The sequence below is a fragment of the Bubalus kerabau genome, chromosome 11 (genome assembly GCF_029407905.1).
Source record: "Bubalus kerabau isolate K-KA32 ecotype Philippines breed swamp buffalo chromosome 11, PCC_UOA_SB_1v2, whole genome shotgun sequence".
Classification (NCBI taxonomy): domain Eukaryota; kingdom Metazoa; phylum Chordata; class Mammalia; order Artiodactyla; family Bovidae; genus Bubalus; species Bubalus kerabau.
This window is the reverse complement of record NC_073634.1, coordinates 77,080,435-77,092,444: the sequence shown is the minus strand read 5'-3', so window position 1 is coordinate 77,092,444 and position 12,010 is coordinate 77,080,435. Positions and strand designations below refer to the sequence as shown.

Sequence of the window (12,010 nt, the reverse complement as noted above, 5' to 3'; positions counted from 1 at the left end):
GGGGCACAGGTAGAGAGTATCCTGGACACGGCGCATGTGAATTACCAGTGTGAATCCGGGAGAGGAAGAGCAAGTGACTTCCTGCAGCGCTTGAGGGGTAGGACGGGGTGCATTTCTTGCATTCCTGGCCCAGGAAGGACGCGATTTGGTAGTGAGCACTTGACCAGAGAGTGGCTGGGAGGGTAATAGTTAAGGGCTTGATTAGGGAACGGGGGTTTATTAAGGGGGCCAAGGGAGGAGGTGATACTCCCCCCCAATTCCTCTTCCTGGCGCCCCCTGGCTTAGCCAACGCATTCTGGATAAATTTGGGGGAGGGGCTACATCTGCAGTTTCCAGCACCCCTACTGACCCTCGGGGCCCCCGCACGTTACGACAGATCTTAGCTGTCGGCCTAAGCATTCCAACCGGAGCAGGGCGGGTCACTTCCCGTAGGGGACGCTGCCGCTGGAAAACGCTCCACCCAGCACCTGGGGGCGACAGCCTAGGAAAGGTGCTTCTAGGGATCTGGGTTTCTAGGAGGGTGGGAATTGCAGGGGGCGGGGCGGGGTGGGGTGTGGGTGGGGCAGCCAGGCTGTGACTGAGCCTGGGGGGAGGGGCAATATTAGCATAGCCTCCGCCCCTCTCGGCGCAGCCCAGCCCAGAAACCCGAGCGCAGGCCGGCCGCTCTCAGCCCGGGCTGCTGAATGGGCGCGCGGCTTCAGTCCCCTGCCCTCGCGCGTCGGGCCCCTGCTCTCGCTCCCGAACCCGGTCCGACTCCCGCCCCGCCCGGGCCTCCGCCGCCCGCCGACATCCGCCAACCCGGCTGTGAATGAAAGGCCGGCGCCGCCGGGGGCTGGCTGCAAGCGACGCGGCCTCCCGGGAGGCGCTCGCCCCGCCAAGATGTACGGTAAGGAGGGCTCTCTGCCTCCGGGCTGGCAAACTTGCAGGACGCGGACCATTGTCCCTCTGCGGGGCCCCGGCGAGGCCAGAGTGTGCGGACTCGGTGCCCGGCTGGGCTCTTTCTGTCGCTCGGTGTGCGCGCGCCTGCGTTGGGAGGACAAAGATGCTCAGGACCGGAGACCCAGGGGTCTTTATGGTCCTTCGGGCCGCTTGTTTGACGGCTCTGGGGCGAGTGGGCGGTGGTCCGTCAGGGTGCGGCGGGGCTCGGGGGATCCGAAGCAGCTGGGTTTTGGGGAAAGCGAGTCTTCCTTGGTGCCGAGGAGACAGGAGGTGTTGGTGGAGGTGGTCGTGTGACAGCATTTGCAGAATTAACAAAAGCAGGTTGTACTGGGGAGTTTTATGCGGGAAGCCGGTACGGAATTGCGGGGAGACGCTCACTGGCTGCCTTGTGCCGGCTTCAAGGATGTGGGAGGCGGCGCCCGCGGTGCAGAGAGCTGGCCAGAGAGCCAGTTCTGGGAGACAGGTCTCGCCGCCCCTGGATGGACCTGGCCTCTGCCCGCCCCTGCCGCCCGTGGGACCCAAGCTCCCGAACTTCCGGGTATGCCCTCGGCAGTGCTGAAGGGGAAAGACGCTGCCGAGGGTGCCAGGCAGCTCTGGCTGGCCACCTCTGTCTGTCACCCGATCTCTCTTGCCCCCTTCCACGGCCATCCCCTCAACTGATGTGCAACAGTTAGCCAGACCCTCATGATACCCTGCTCTGCCTTAAAATTTTCCAGGAATTCCTCTGGGTTTGGCGGCAGTGTGGGTGAAGAAAAGAGCACTCGGGATCCAGATTGCAGCCTGGAGGAATGGAGCACGGGAGACCCAGACCAGTTTAGAAATCAACTGCGTTATAGAGCCTCCAGCTGCTGTGTATGTGTCAGAGACAGACAGACAGAGACAGAGAAGAGAGAAAGGATACCCGTGGACCAAAGTCGTCAGAACTCAGGCTCTGGTAGCTATTTAGGGCCAGCAGAAGAGCTGCAGCTATGCTCAGCTCCCACCCCCGCAGCCAGGTAGGGGCTCAGGTGGCACCCAAGGGGTGAGTTGGAAGAAAAGTACATTCTGGATTTAATCCATCACCGAGTCTACTTGGCTGCCTCACTCTGCAAACACTGAGTCACAAAGTTTGTTGGAGGCACAGGAAGCTGAGAGTGGAGTGCAGAGATGCTCAGCAGTCGGTGGGCCTCGTTATTTAGAGATACTCCACCTTATGATCAGCCTCCTCTCCTGCCCACTTTGGTCACACGTGCATTTCTGAACCATGGGGAACATCAGCAGGTCCCTTCAGCAAGTATCCTTTCTCTCCCAATGGGCCGAGGTCGGGGAGTAGAGTGGGAGGGGATTGACTTCAGAGTGTGTGCTGCTGGCCAGTGGGGACTCTGCAGAAATGGTAGCCAGGCAGTTATGTTTTATAAGCTAGAAGCTTGTGAGGTTCCCAGGAGAGAGCTATATTTTCTTACTCTCTGTTCCCCCCCTCCCCATTCTTTTCTGCAGAGTGAGCAGCCTAAGGCTGCAGATCACTTGACAAAAGCATGTGACTGCAGGGGCACCTGCAGTGGGGAAGGAGTTAGGACAAGGCCCATCAGAGTGGGTAAGAATTAGGAATGCTAGTTCTGCTGGGTCACCTGGCAGCATTCAGTCCAAGACTGTTTGATGACTGATCCCAGGATACCTGAGCGGTGGGGGTCCCAATTTACCCCTGTTGCGTGAAGCAAGTCAAGGAAGAGTTGGATGGTACAGAAAGGTGAGCTGGGAAGCTGGCGTATCTGGGTGCTATTTTTGGATACATCACGGATTTTCAGGTCTCTTTTATAATATGTTCTTATTCCTCCAGACACAAACAGCGATGGTCCTCACCCCTGAATCATTCATAGAAAGATTATAATGAAGGAATCCTCTGGGCAGCTGCCTGCAGCAGAGTCTTGCCAGTGCTGGTAGGGAGATGATTACTGAGTTTTAGGGCAAAGCCTTGTCTCAGGAGTTGTGAGAGGCACCCAGTCTCCAGGCTTGTTGGCCTGGATTTTAGTATTTTCTTGATGCTTATGAAAAGAAAAGGTCCACATCATACTTTCAATCATTCTGTCCTCAGAGGCAGTCGAATGATGAAATAAGAAGTGAATAGGGAGATTGGGAAGGTGTAGAATAATAGACTTCTTATATTTGGTTCTTATTTTTCTAGTGATTTATCCAGGGTGACACAGTTATATAGAAAGGGGCAAAATGAAAATGGGGGCTTCCAAGCCCAGTACCCCTTCCCTCCCTAATGCCCTAGGTAAGTGCTCGTTAGGAAAATGCCACCAGGGATTTCATTAACTGATGGGCAGTGAGGCCCCCGTGTGGAGCCAACAGTCACCTAAGAGCTTTAGGTAAAGATGTCCCTTGACCATGCACCTGGTTACGGGATCCATTATCAACGTGCATAACCTCACTCCCATTGCCGCCTTTCAGCTGCATGGTGATGCTGGAGATCTTCATCTCCCCTCTTGTCTCCTCCTCACTTCCCTCTGTCCTCGACATCTCAGTCTCTCTGGGTCCTCAGTTTCTTCCATCTTCTTCCTCCCATTTATGGGAGAATAAGGGTCCCTTGTCTTTGCTAGAGGACACGGTATCATCTGGGACAGAAAGGATCCTAGACCTGGCATCAGCCCATCTCAACCCACAGTCAGATCATGGCTATTTCACCTTAGACAGGTGGGTTTGTCTCTTGGAATCACATCTCTGTATTAAATGACAAGATACCCATGTATCTCCCAGTTCTGTGCAAACCTCAGGGCTGGCACCTGGATGTGACAGTGCATTATAGGAGGTTCTGCACTCACAAGGCAAATCACTCAAGAGCCTGTGCCCTTCAGGTCCTCCTGGGCCTTTGCCCGTCTCTCTTCCTCTTTGAGGCTCCTGAACATGTGTGTTTGCAGCATCTCCCCCACCTCCCACTTTAGCACACAAGTCACCTTGACCTAGCTAACCACTCAAGCCATTGAACCGCTTCTGCTTCCCTTCACCAGACTTACCCATGCCGCTCCGAACCATCACTCATTCCTAAATCCCAGTCACTTTTTGGAAATGGCTCTCCAAGAGGTCACAGGTGACTCCTCACAATCTTGTTTATACCTATGAACATAGATTGACAAGGGATCTGGGTAAATAAAAAGCACTTTATACTTGGGTGGGAAGACTGTGGGCAAATTCTCTGCAAAAAATGGATTCCCATTAGGTTTTTCTGTGTGTGTGTTATATGTTAGAATTACGTAATTAAAAGTTTCCCTAACCCTTTCCCCGGGGATGAAGCCACAGTGGTCTTACCTGGAAGCCCCCCACTGACCCCCCGAGGTGAGTCCAAGCTCTCTAAGAAATACTGCCCTCGGAATCAGGGCAGCTGGACATGAAGACGATTGGGATGGCTTTTCCCAGAACCCCTGTCTGGGTGGCCCCATCCCTCTAAAACTATATCTGCCCTAACGAACCCCTCCTCACGTCTAGGTGCGGCCCCATCCCCAACACATGCCTTTCTTCAAGCTTTGTGATCCAGAAAGCTGACTGTGGGGAAAACAGCCATGGCACACAGCTTCCTGTAAATGTGCCTTACAGAGCGCTTGTGTGTGACTTGTGGATGGTGGGGAGACCTGCAAGGAGGGGCTGACTCCACCTGCGACACAACGGCTCACCTTTGCAGACAGCTCCATGGAGCCTGCTGCTCCTCACCACAGGAGACTCCCACAACATGCACACAGGCACACATGCTCCACCCTCATCCCCTGAATCCTGAGGTGGCCCCATGATGCGGCATATGGTTCAAGTCGGGGTTGTGAGACTGCTCCCCCCTTTCCCTCTGACCCCTGTATTCCCCTTAGGAAGGGATTCAGGATGAGTAGAGCCTATTTTCTCTCTTGTTGCTCACAGTTCAGTGATTTCAAACGGTTGCAGTTTTCTTCTTGCACATAAATAAAAACAAAAAGTTCACATCACCTTATGGAAAACCTGGAAAAGTGAGGAGGGGAAAAAACCACCCACAATCTTACCCAGTAGAACCACCCGTTTATACTGTTCTATAAATTACCCCTGAGATTTTGTGCTCACCTGCCTTGCCCTTTCTTTTCTCTTTCTCTTGCCTGATCCTGGCATAGTAGCCTGGTTGTGATGGCGCCTCTGCCCCTCAGGTAACCTTGAACTTGACTTTCTGAGCCTGTCTCCTGGCTCTACAAAGTGACAATGCTTGTTTCATGGCAGGGATTAATCAGGGTCAGAGAACTGCCCTCACTCACTCTCTCCTTCCCTTTCTTCAGCTTTCTCTCGTCTCTCTGTTTCTTAGTTTTAAAACAGGTGCAAAAATAAAAATAAATGAAAACTTATGTCTTAAAGCTCAATAACGGTACTGTTCCTGGTATAAAGAAAAGGAAAAAATCTACTTGAAAAGCATCTTTCGGGAATTCCGTGGTAATCCAGTGGTTTGGACTCTGCAGTTCACTGCAGGATGTGGGGGTGGGGGTAGGGATGGATTCAATCCCTGATCAGGAAACTAAGATCCTGCAAGCCACGGCGCACTGCCAAAAAAGAGAGAAAAGCATCTTTTCCGCACCCCCCTCCAGTAGTCATCCAATATTTCTAGAAAACCTGGAAAGCACAATAAACTATAAGCAAGTATAACTGCTTTTACTGTTTTGATATATTTTCTTTCATGCATTTGTTTATGTGGTTAGAATTATTCATTTCCTATAATCTGGTATTTTATTTTTTTCTACTTAACTTTACATATAAGCATTCCCCCAGCCCCAAGTTAACACAGAATCATTGGCTGCCATTTTTAATGCCCTGTAACAGTCCACTTAATGGACATATAATTTCCTTATTGTACATTTAAGTTATTCATAAAGATTCAGTATTATAACCCTGGGAGGAGTCCCTGGTGCCCAGGGCTTTCTCTGGACTTTGGAATATGTCCCTAACACTCCAGCGAGTTGGGGCTTCCTGCGTGGCTCAGCAGTAAAGAATCTGACTGCAATGCAAAAACTGCAGGAAATGTGAGTTAGATCCCTGGGCTGAGAAGATCCCCTGGAGGAGGGCATGGCAACCCATTCCAGTATCCTTGCCTGGAGAATCCCATGGACAGAGGAGCCTGGCAGGCTATAGTCCATGGGGTCGCAAAGAGTCAGACACGGCTGAAGCGACTTAGCATGCACGCATGAACGCACACACCAATGTGTATAGACATTTTAAAGCTTTTATATATTGTCAAATTGTGTTCAATCTGTATTGATTACACCAGCAGTTATGAGAGTACCTATCTCCTTTCACTCTCAAAAGCTTTAAGGATTGAGATTTTTTTCCTTATCTTTGTTAATTTGATAGCAAACAACATTTTAACTTGTATTCATTACTAGTGAAGTTAAACACTTCGTATGTTTTCTAACCTTTTGTGTTTTAGTGAATTATCATATGAATATGACTAGTTTATTTATTGAGGATTTAACCTTTTGTCTGTCATTTGCTTTATGCTTTGTATTTTGAAGGGAAAGAGACATGAACTGTCAAGTATTTGTGGAGTATCAACTTTATATGATACTACACAGAGCATCAAAAAGATGCCAATTCCAGTGGGCAAACGAGTTGTAAAGATCTGCAAAAAATTAAACAATACAGAGACAGGTTCAGTAAAATTACACAGTTTTGCAAGGTGGAATGGAGTTACTCTTCAAATAGTCAGCCAGCAATATTTTGATTTGGAAGAGACCCCTGGGAGGTGGAGCCATTAGGAGAGCTTCAGAGGACAGCAAGCATTTGTGTGAGGTTTTGAGGGCTGTGAGGATGGGTCCCCGGGGGTGGGGGCAGGCGTGCCAGGCAGACACAGCAGCGTCAGTGCACAGAGGCGGGGAAAGAAAAGACATATCCAGGGACAGTTAGGGGAGCTACCTGGGATTGGGCAGAGTTTAGGTGATGAAGTGTGTGATGAGAAGGAGATTTTGTCAGGATAAGGAGTTTTCACTTAATCCCTATAAGCAGTAGGAGCCAGGGAAGAGTTTGAAACTGTCAAATGGCTGATTTTGCTCAACTGATGCTTTAAAGAAATGAAAACTAGGGGGCACTGTGCAGAATCTATGTGGGCAGGGAGGGGGGCGATGATGGGAAGATGAAGAAAAGAGGGAGATAGATGCTACAGCTGCAGGAGTGAGAAAGTTTTGGACCAGTTACAACTGTGCATATGTAATAGAAGATGTTTGCCCCTTAAAAAAAGTAGTGATGGGAGTGGGTGGGTGGGAGTGGGCGCAGGTGGGGATAAGGTGAACTGAAACTTAAAAAATTCCCATGGTACATAAAATGTGGGTTATATAAGAAGATATAAAAAACAGTTTGTTTATTTTGAAATAGGTGCTAAATTACCTCAAACAGTACATTTATTATAATCTAGCTAGTACTAAAGAGGATTTGGAGCATATATTTTATACATGTGCACACACACACACACCTGTGCTACGATAAATAAAGAGATCAACTCAAAGAAAATCTAAGAGTAAAACAGAGGGGAAAAAGCCAGAAATAAAGTCATATCAGGGAAAAAGTACCTACCACCTGGCCCTGTTGCAAATTCAGTTTTTAGCTTCCTGTAGCTCACAAGAGAAAAGTCATTTGCAAAACTCATGGCATCTATAAAACTTTTTAAAATGCAGTTGCCTAGGACAAATACAGCTTTTTGAGATGCTAAGATAAATTCTTCCCCGAGTTCCTCCTTAAGGAGGAGATATTTCAAAAGTATTGACCTAAATTCTATTTTTCTTTTGAAAATATAGTTCCCCTCATTGGCTGTATCCCAGTTCGTAAAGTATGAAAGAAAAGAAAGAAAGAGAAAGTCGCTCAGTCTTTGCAATTCCATAGACTATACAGTCCATGGAATTCTCCAGGCCAGAATACTGGAGAGGGTAGCCTTTCCCTTCTCCAGGGGCTCTTCCCAACCCAAGGATTGAACCCAGGTCTCCCATATTGCAGTCAGATTCTTTACCTGCTGAGCCACAAGGGGAGTCCTTTGTAGAGTATGAAGACTGGTCCAAATTGGAGTTTGTGGGTTCTGACTCCCCCCTCAGAAATTGCCACAGACTCTGCTCGTGGCTTCCTTCCTAGTTCCGATAAGCCAGGACTTGCCGAGGCTCTTGCCCACCTTTGAAGCTGTGGGTATTATTTTCTCCCTCCATGGATGAATGTCACTCCACATCTTTTGAGAATTTGCTCCCTGGAGAAGCTATTCCTGCCTCTACAGTCCATGGAAGCAGTCTATCCCTCTCATTCGCTTGCCTTACAATAAGTCCCCTACATACGAACCTTCAAGTTGCAAACTTTCAAAGATGCAAACATGTATCTGGTTCCAGCAAGGAACCTGAACCTGTGCCATCATGGCATGAGTTAAATTGCAGCTTTCCCTCCATCTCCTTTTGCTGAAGATCCTTCAGCTCTAGTAGCATCTCCCACCTTGTCTCCCTCCTCCAGTCAGTAACTCTTCTTGCCTGTTCACTTGAAGCCAGCTCCTGGATGCCAGCCGTTGTACTATACTACTGTACTTTTCAAGGTTCTGTACTCTAAGATTTAAAATATTTATTTTTTGTGTTTGTTTTTTATGTATGTATTATTTATGTGAGAATTATTAGAAACCTATTACAATACAGTATTACATAGCCAATTGTGTTAGTTGGGTGCCTAGGCTAACTTTGTAGGACTTATGAACTTGCTCTTCAAACCAAACTCACTTGTATGTAGGGGACTTACTATATTTTAATTCACTGCACAGCCATTGAGCACAATCTAATATGTTTCCCACAGTTCACTTCTCTTGTTCTCTACTGCATCTTTAGGGCACAGATCACTGCCTGGTAAAAAGCAGATGCTCAAAAACCTGCTCTTTCATCCTTGTTGAATGAATGAACCCTGAGCTAGAGGTCTTTCCTAAAATTTATCTCTTTATAACTTTGTTTCCATTCATTGGGCACCACTATGTGCCAAGCAGTAGTCTAAGCACTTTTTAAGTATTTACTGATTTTTTTGTTGTTGTTCAGTGGATAAGTCATTTCCGACTTTTTATGACCCTGTGGACTGCAGCACGCCAGGCTCCTCCGTCCTCCACTATCTCCGGAGTTTGCTCAAATACATGTCCATTGAGTTGGTGATGTTATCTAACCACCTCATCCTCTGCTGCACCCTTCTCCTTTTCCTTCAGTCTTTCCCAGAATCAGGGTCTTTTCCAATGAGTCAGCTCTTCTCACCAGATGGCCAAAGTATTGGAGCTTCAGCTTCAGCATAAGTCCTTCCAGGGTTGATTTCCAGATATTCAGGGTTGATTTCCTTTAGGATTGACTGGTTTGATCTCCTTGCAATCCGAAGGACTTTCGGTAGTCTTCTCTAGCATCAGAATTCGAAAGCACTTATTGATTTTCAGTTCAGTTCAGTTCAGTTCAGTTCAGTCACTCAGTCGTGTCCGACTCTGCGACCCCATGAATTGCAGCACGCCAGGCCTCCCTGTCCATCACCAACTCCCGGAGTTCACTCAAACTCATGTCCATCGAGGCGGTGATGCCATCCAGCCATCTCATCCTCTGTCGTCCCCTTCTCCTCCTGCCCTCAATCCCTCCGAGCATTAGAGTAATCCTCCCCAAATTCTGGGGATTGGGAATTATTATTCTCATTTTAGAAATGAGAAAATTGAGATGCTGAGAGTTTTAGTGACCCACCTGTGGCTGCACACTTAGGTGACTGCACTGGGATTGGAACCTCGGCATTCCAACTCCAGACTCTGGGCTCACCCCCACCCCCACTCCTACACTGCTGTCCCTCGAATATTCCAAATGTTTCAGAGAATATGGGTCTTTCCTTTGCAGAGCTCCCTGTACCACAGAGAGTGGTACATGTTAATCTGGGGAGAGAGGAGAGTGCACACAACAGACATGAACTCCTGAGGGGATATGCCTTCTGGTTGGTTACAGGCCAGTCAGCAGAGAAGCTGGGAGCTGTCACTTCTGGTTGGAGCCTCTGCTTCTTGGCAGCCTGCCCACCTGCTTTATGACTGTTTACTTTGTTGGAGAGAGAAAGGGCCCCAGGAAGAGTCTGGGGACCTGGATGAGGAAAGGGCAAGTAAGAGAGGAGTCAGGAGAGTAGGTTGGTGAGAGTGGAAGACAGAAGGCAGGTGCCAGGGACGTCATGAAAAACGGGAGCATGGGCTGCCTCTCGAAAGAGAGAGAGAAGGGGATATATGTATCAGATCAGATCAGATCAGATCAGTCACTCAGTCGTGTCCGATTCTTTGCGACCCCATGAATCACAGCACACCAGGCCTCCCTGTCCATCACCAACTCCCGGAGTTCACTCAGACTCACATCCATCGAGTCAGTGATGCCATCCAGCCATCTCATCCTCTGTCGTCCCCTTCTCCTCCTGCCCCCAATCCCTCCCAGCATCAGAGTCTTTTCCAAAGAGTCAACTCTTCGCATGAGGTGGCCAAAGTACTGGAGTTTCAGCTTTAGCATCATTCCTTCCAAAGAAATCTCAGGGCTGATGTCCTTCAGAATGGACTGGTTGGATCTCCTTGCAGTCTTATTCACATTGAGGTTTGACAGAAAACAACAAAATTCTGTAAAGCAATTATCCTTCAATTAAAAAAATAAAATAAAATTAATGATATGAAAAAAAAAGAAAGAGAGAGAGATGGGCAGACAGGGTGGGGCTGTCAGCCAGCACTGAGTCACACATATGCCTGCTTTGCAGTGTTCTTAACAACATGGTCCATGGGCAGGGCTTGGAGAACTGAGAAAGACTCTAGAGATTGAGACATTCGTTCATGGGAGGAGCTTCTGCTTTTCTGATAGTTTGACCATGAATTTAGAACTCCTTCCCTACATCTTCAGGTCCATCCAGTCTAGAACCAGCGATTGTTGCCTCTGAGAGGCGGGGTTGGGACTTGGCTGTGTGTGTGAGAGAGGGGTGGTGGTCCAAGTCCCCAGTGGCCACCTGCAAGCCATAGGTCCCTAGTTCCTCTCTCTGAGCGTATTTCCTCCCCAATAACAATGGGGATAATTAATTTGCTTTGTATGTGCATGCTGCATGCTCAGTCACTTCAGTCATGTCCGTGTCCAACCCTTTGCAGCCCCATTGACTGTAGCCCACCAGGTGCCTCTGTCCATGGGATTTTCCAGGCAAGAATTCTGGAGTGGGTTGCCATGCCCTCCTCCAGGGGATCTTCCTGACCCAGGAATGGAACCCTCATCTCTTACGTCTCCTGCATTGACAGGCAGGTTCTTTACCAGTAGCAACACCTGAGAGAGGGGTCAAATGAGAAAATGTCCCTGTACATGTATTTACTTTACAAAACATGGTACCTATGAAGGGGGATATTATCACCATCTGAGTAATTCTTGTGGATGCTTCTGGGGCATGGCCATGCCCTCTCCAGAAACAGTGATAATCCCTGCTTACGAGGATACATATGTCATACTTCAACTGTATTTGTTAAAATCCTTAGACAGAAGTTTTGGGTAATAAGAATACAAACCTGAGAGCTGCTGCAGAATTGGCAAGCTGAGCCCCTGACTCTGGGAAGTCTGCTTGCCAGATGGGAGCCCTGAGAGGGGACATAGCACCTATTCTGTTGAGCACTTGTTTGTCTCCTAGAGGACCATCTGCAGATTGGTGGGCCATGACTGTGTCCCTCTCATCTCTGTACCAGAAAGATGAAAAAATCTCTTAGACCACAAAGAGGACAGGAATGACATCTTCATCTAAGTCCTTAGAATATGCTAAATCCTTATGCGTTACAAAACTGTAGCGATGTTTAGTTATTTTGTGCAGTATATGCACCCAGAACAACCGTTATGGTGATGGACGTCATTACATCAGTGGCTAAGCTGGGGACACAGAAATTTGGAAGACCAATCATCTGGCCAAGGTCACGCAGCTGGGTGAAGTTCATTCTCTCCACTGTCTCCTGAGCAAGTGTTCACAGAACTGCATGCGAGATTAAAACACTGCTTTTGTACCTGATGGTGTTGACGAGTGTCTTGTGCCAAACAGTACATTTTCCCACAAGAGAATTCCAAACAGAATATTTCAGTAGCTTGTA

At 48.4% G+C, this 12,010-nt stretch overlaps 1 protein-coding gene across 1 annotated transcript in view; it reads left to right on the top strand.

Moving 5' to 3' along the window:
* Window positions 1-643: 643 nt before the first annotated feature.
* Window positions 644-12,010, top strand: part of EFR3B (EFR3 homolog B) — a 94,574-nt gene continuing 83,207 nt past the window's right edge. The window contains exons 1-2 of the mRNA XM_055540765.1: window positions 644-886; window positions 2,416-2,665. Of these exons, the coding sequence (XP_055396740.1) occupies window positions 2,653-2,665 (13 nt within the window). The 5' untranslated portion in view covers window positions 644-886; window positions 2,416-2,652. The remainder of the gene's footprint in view (window positions 887-2,415; window positions 2,666-12,010) is intronic.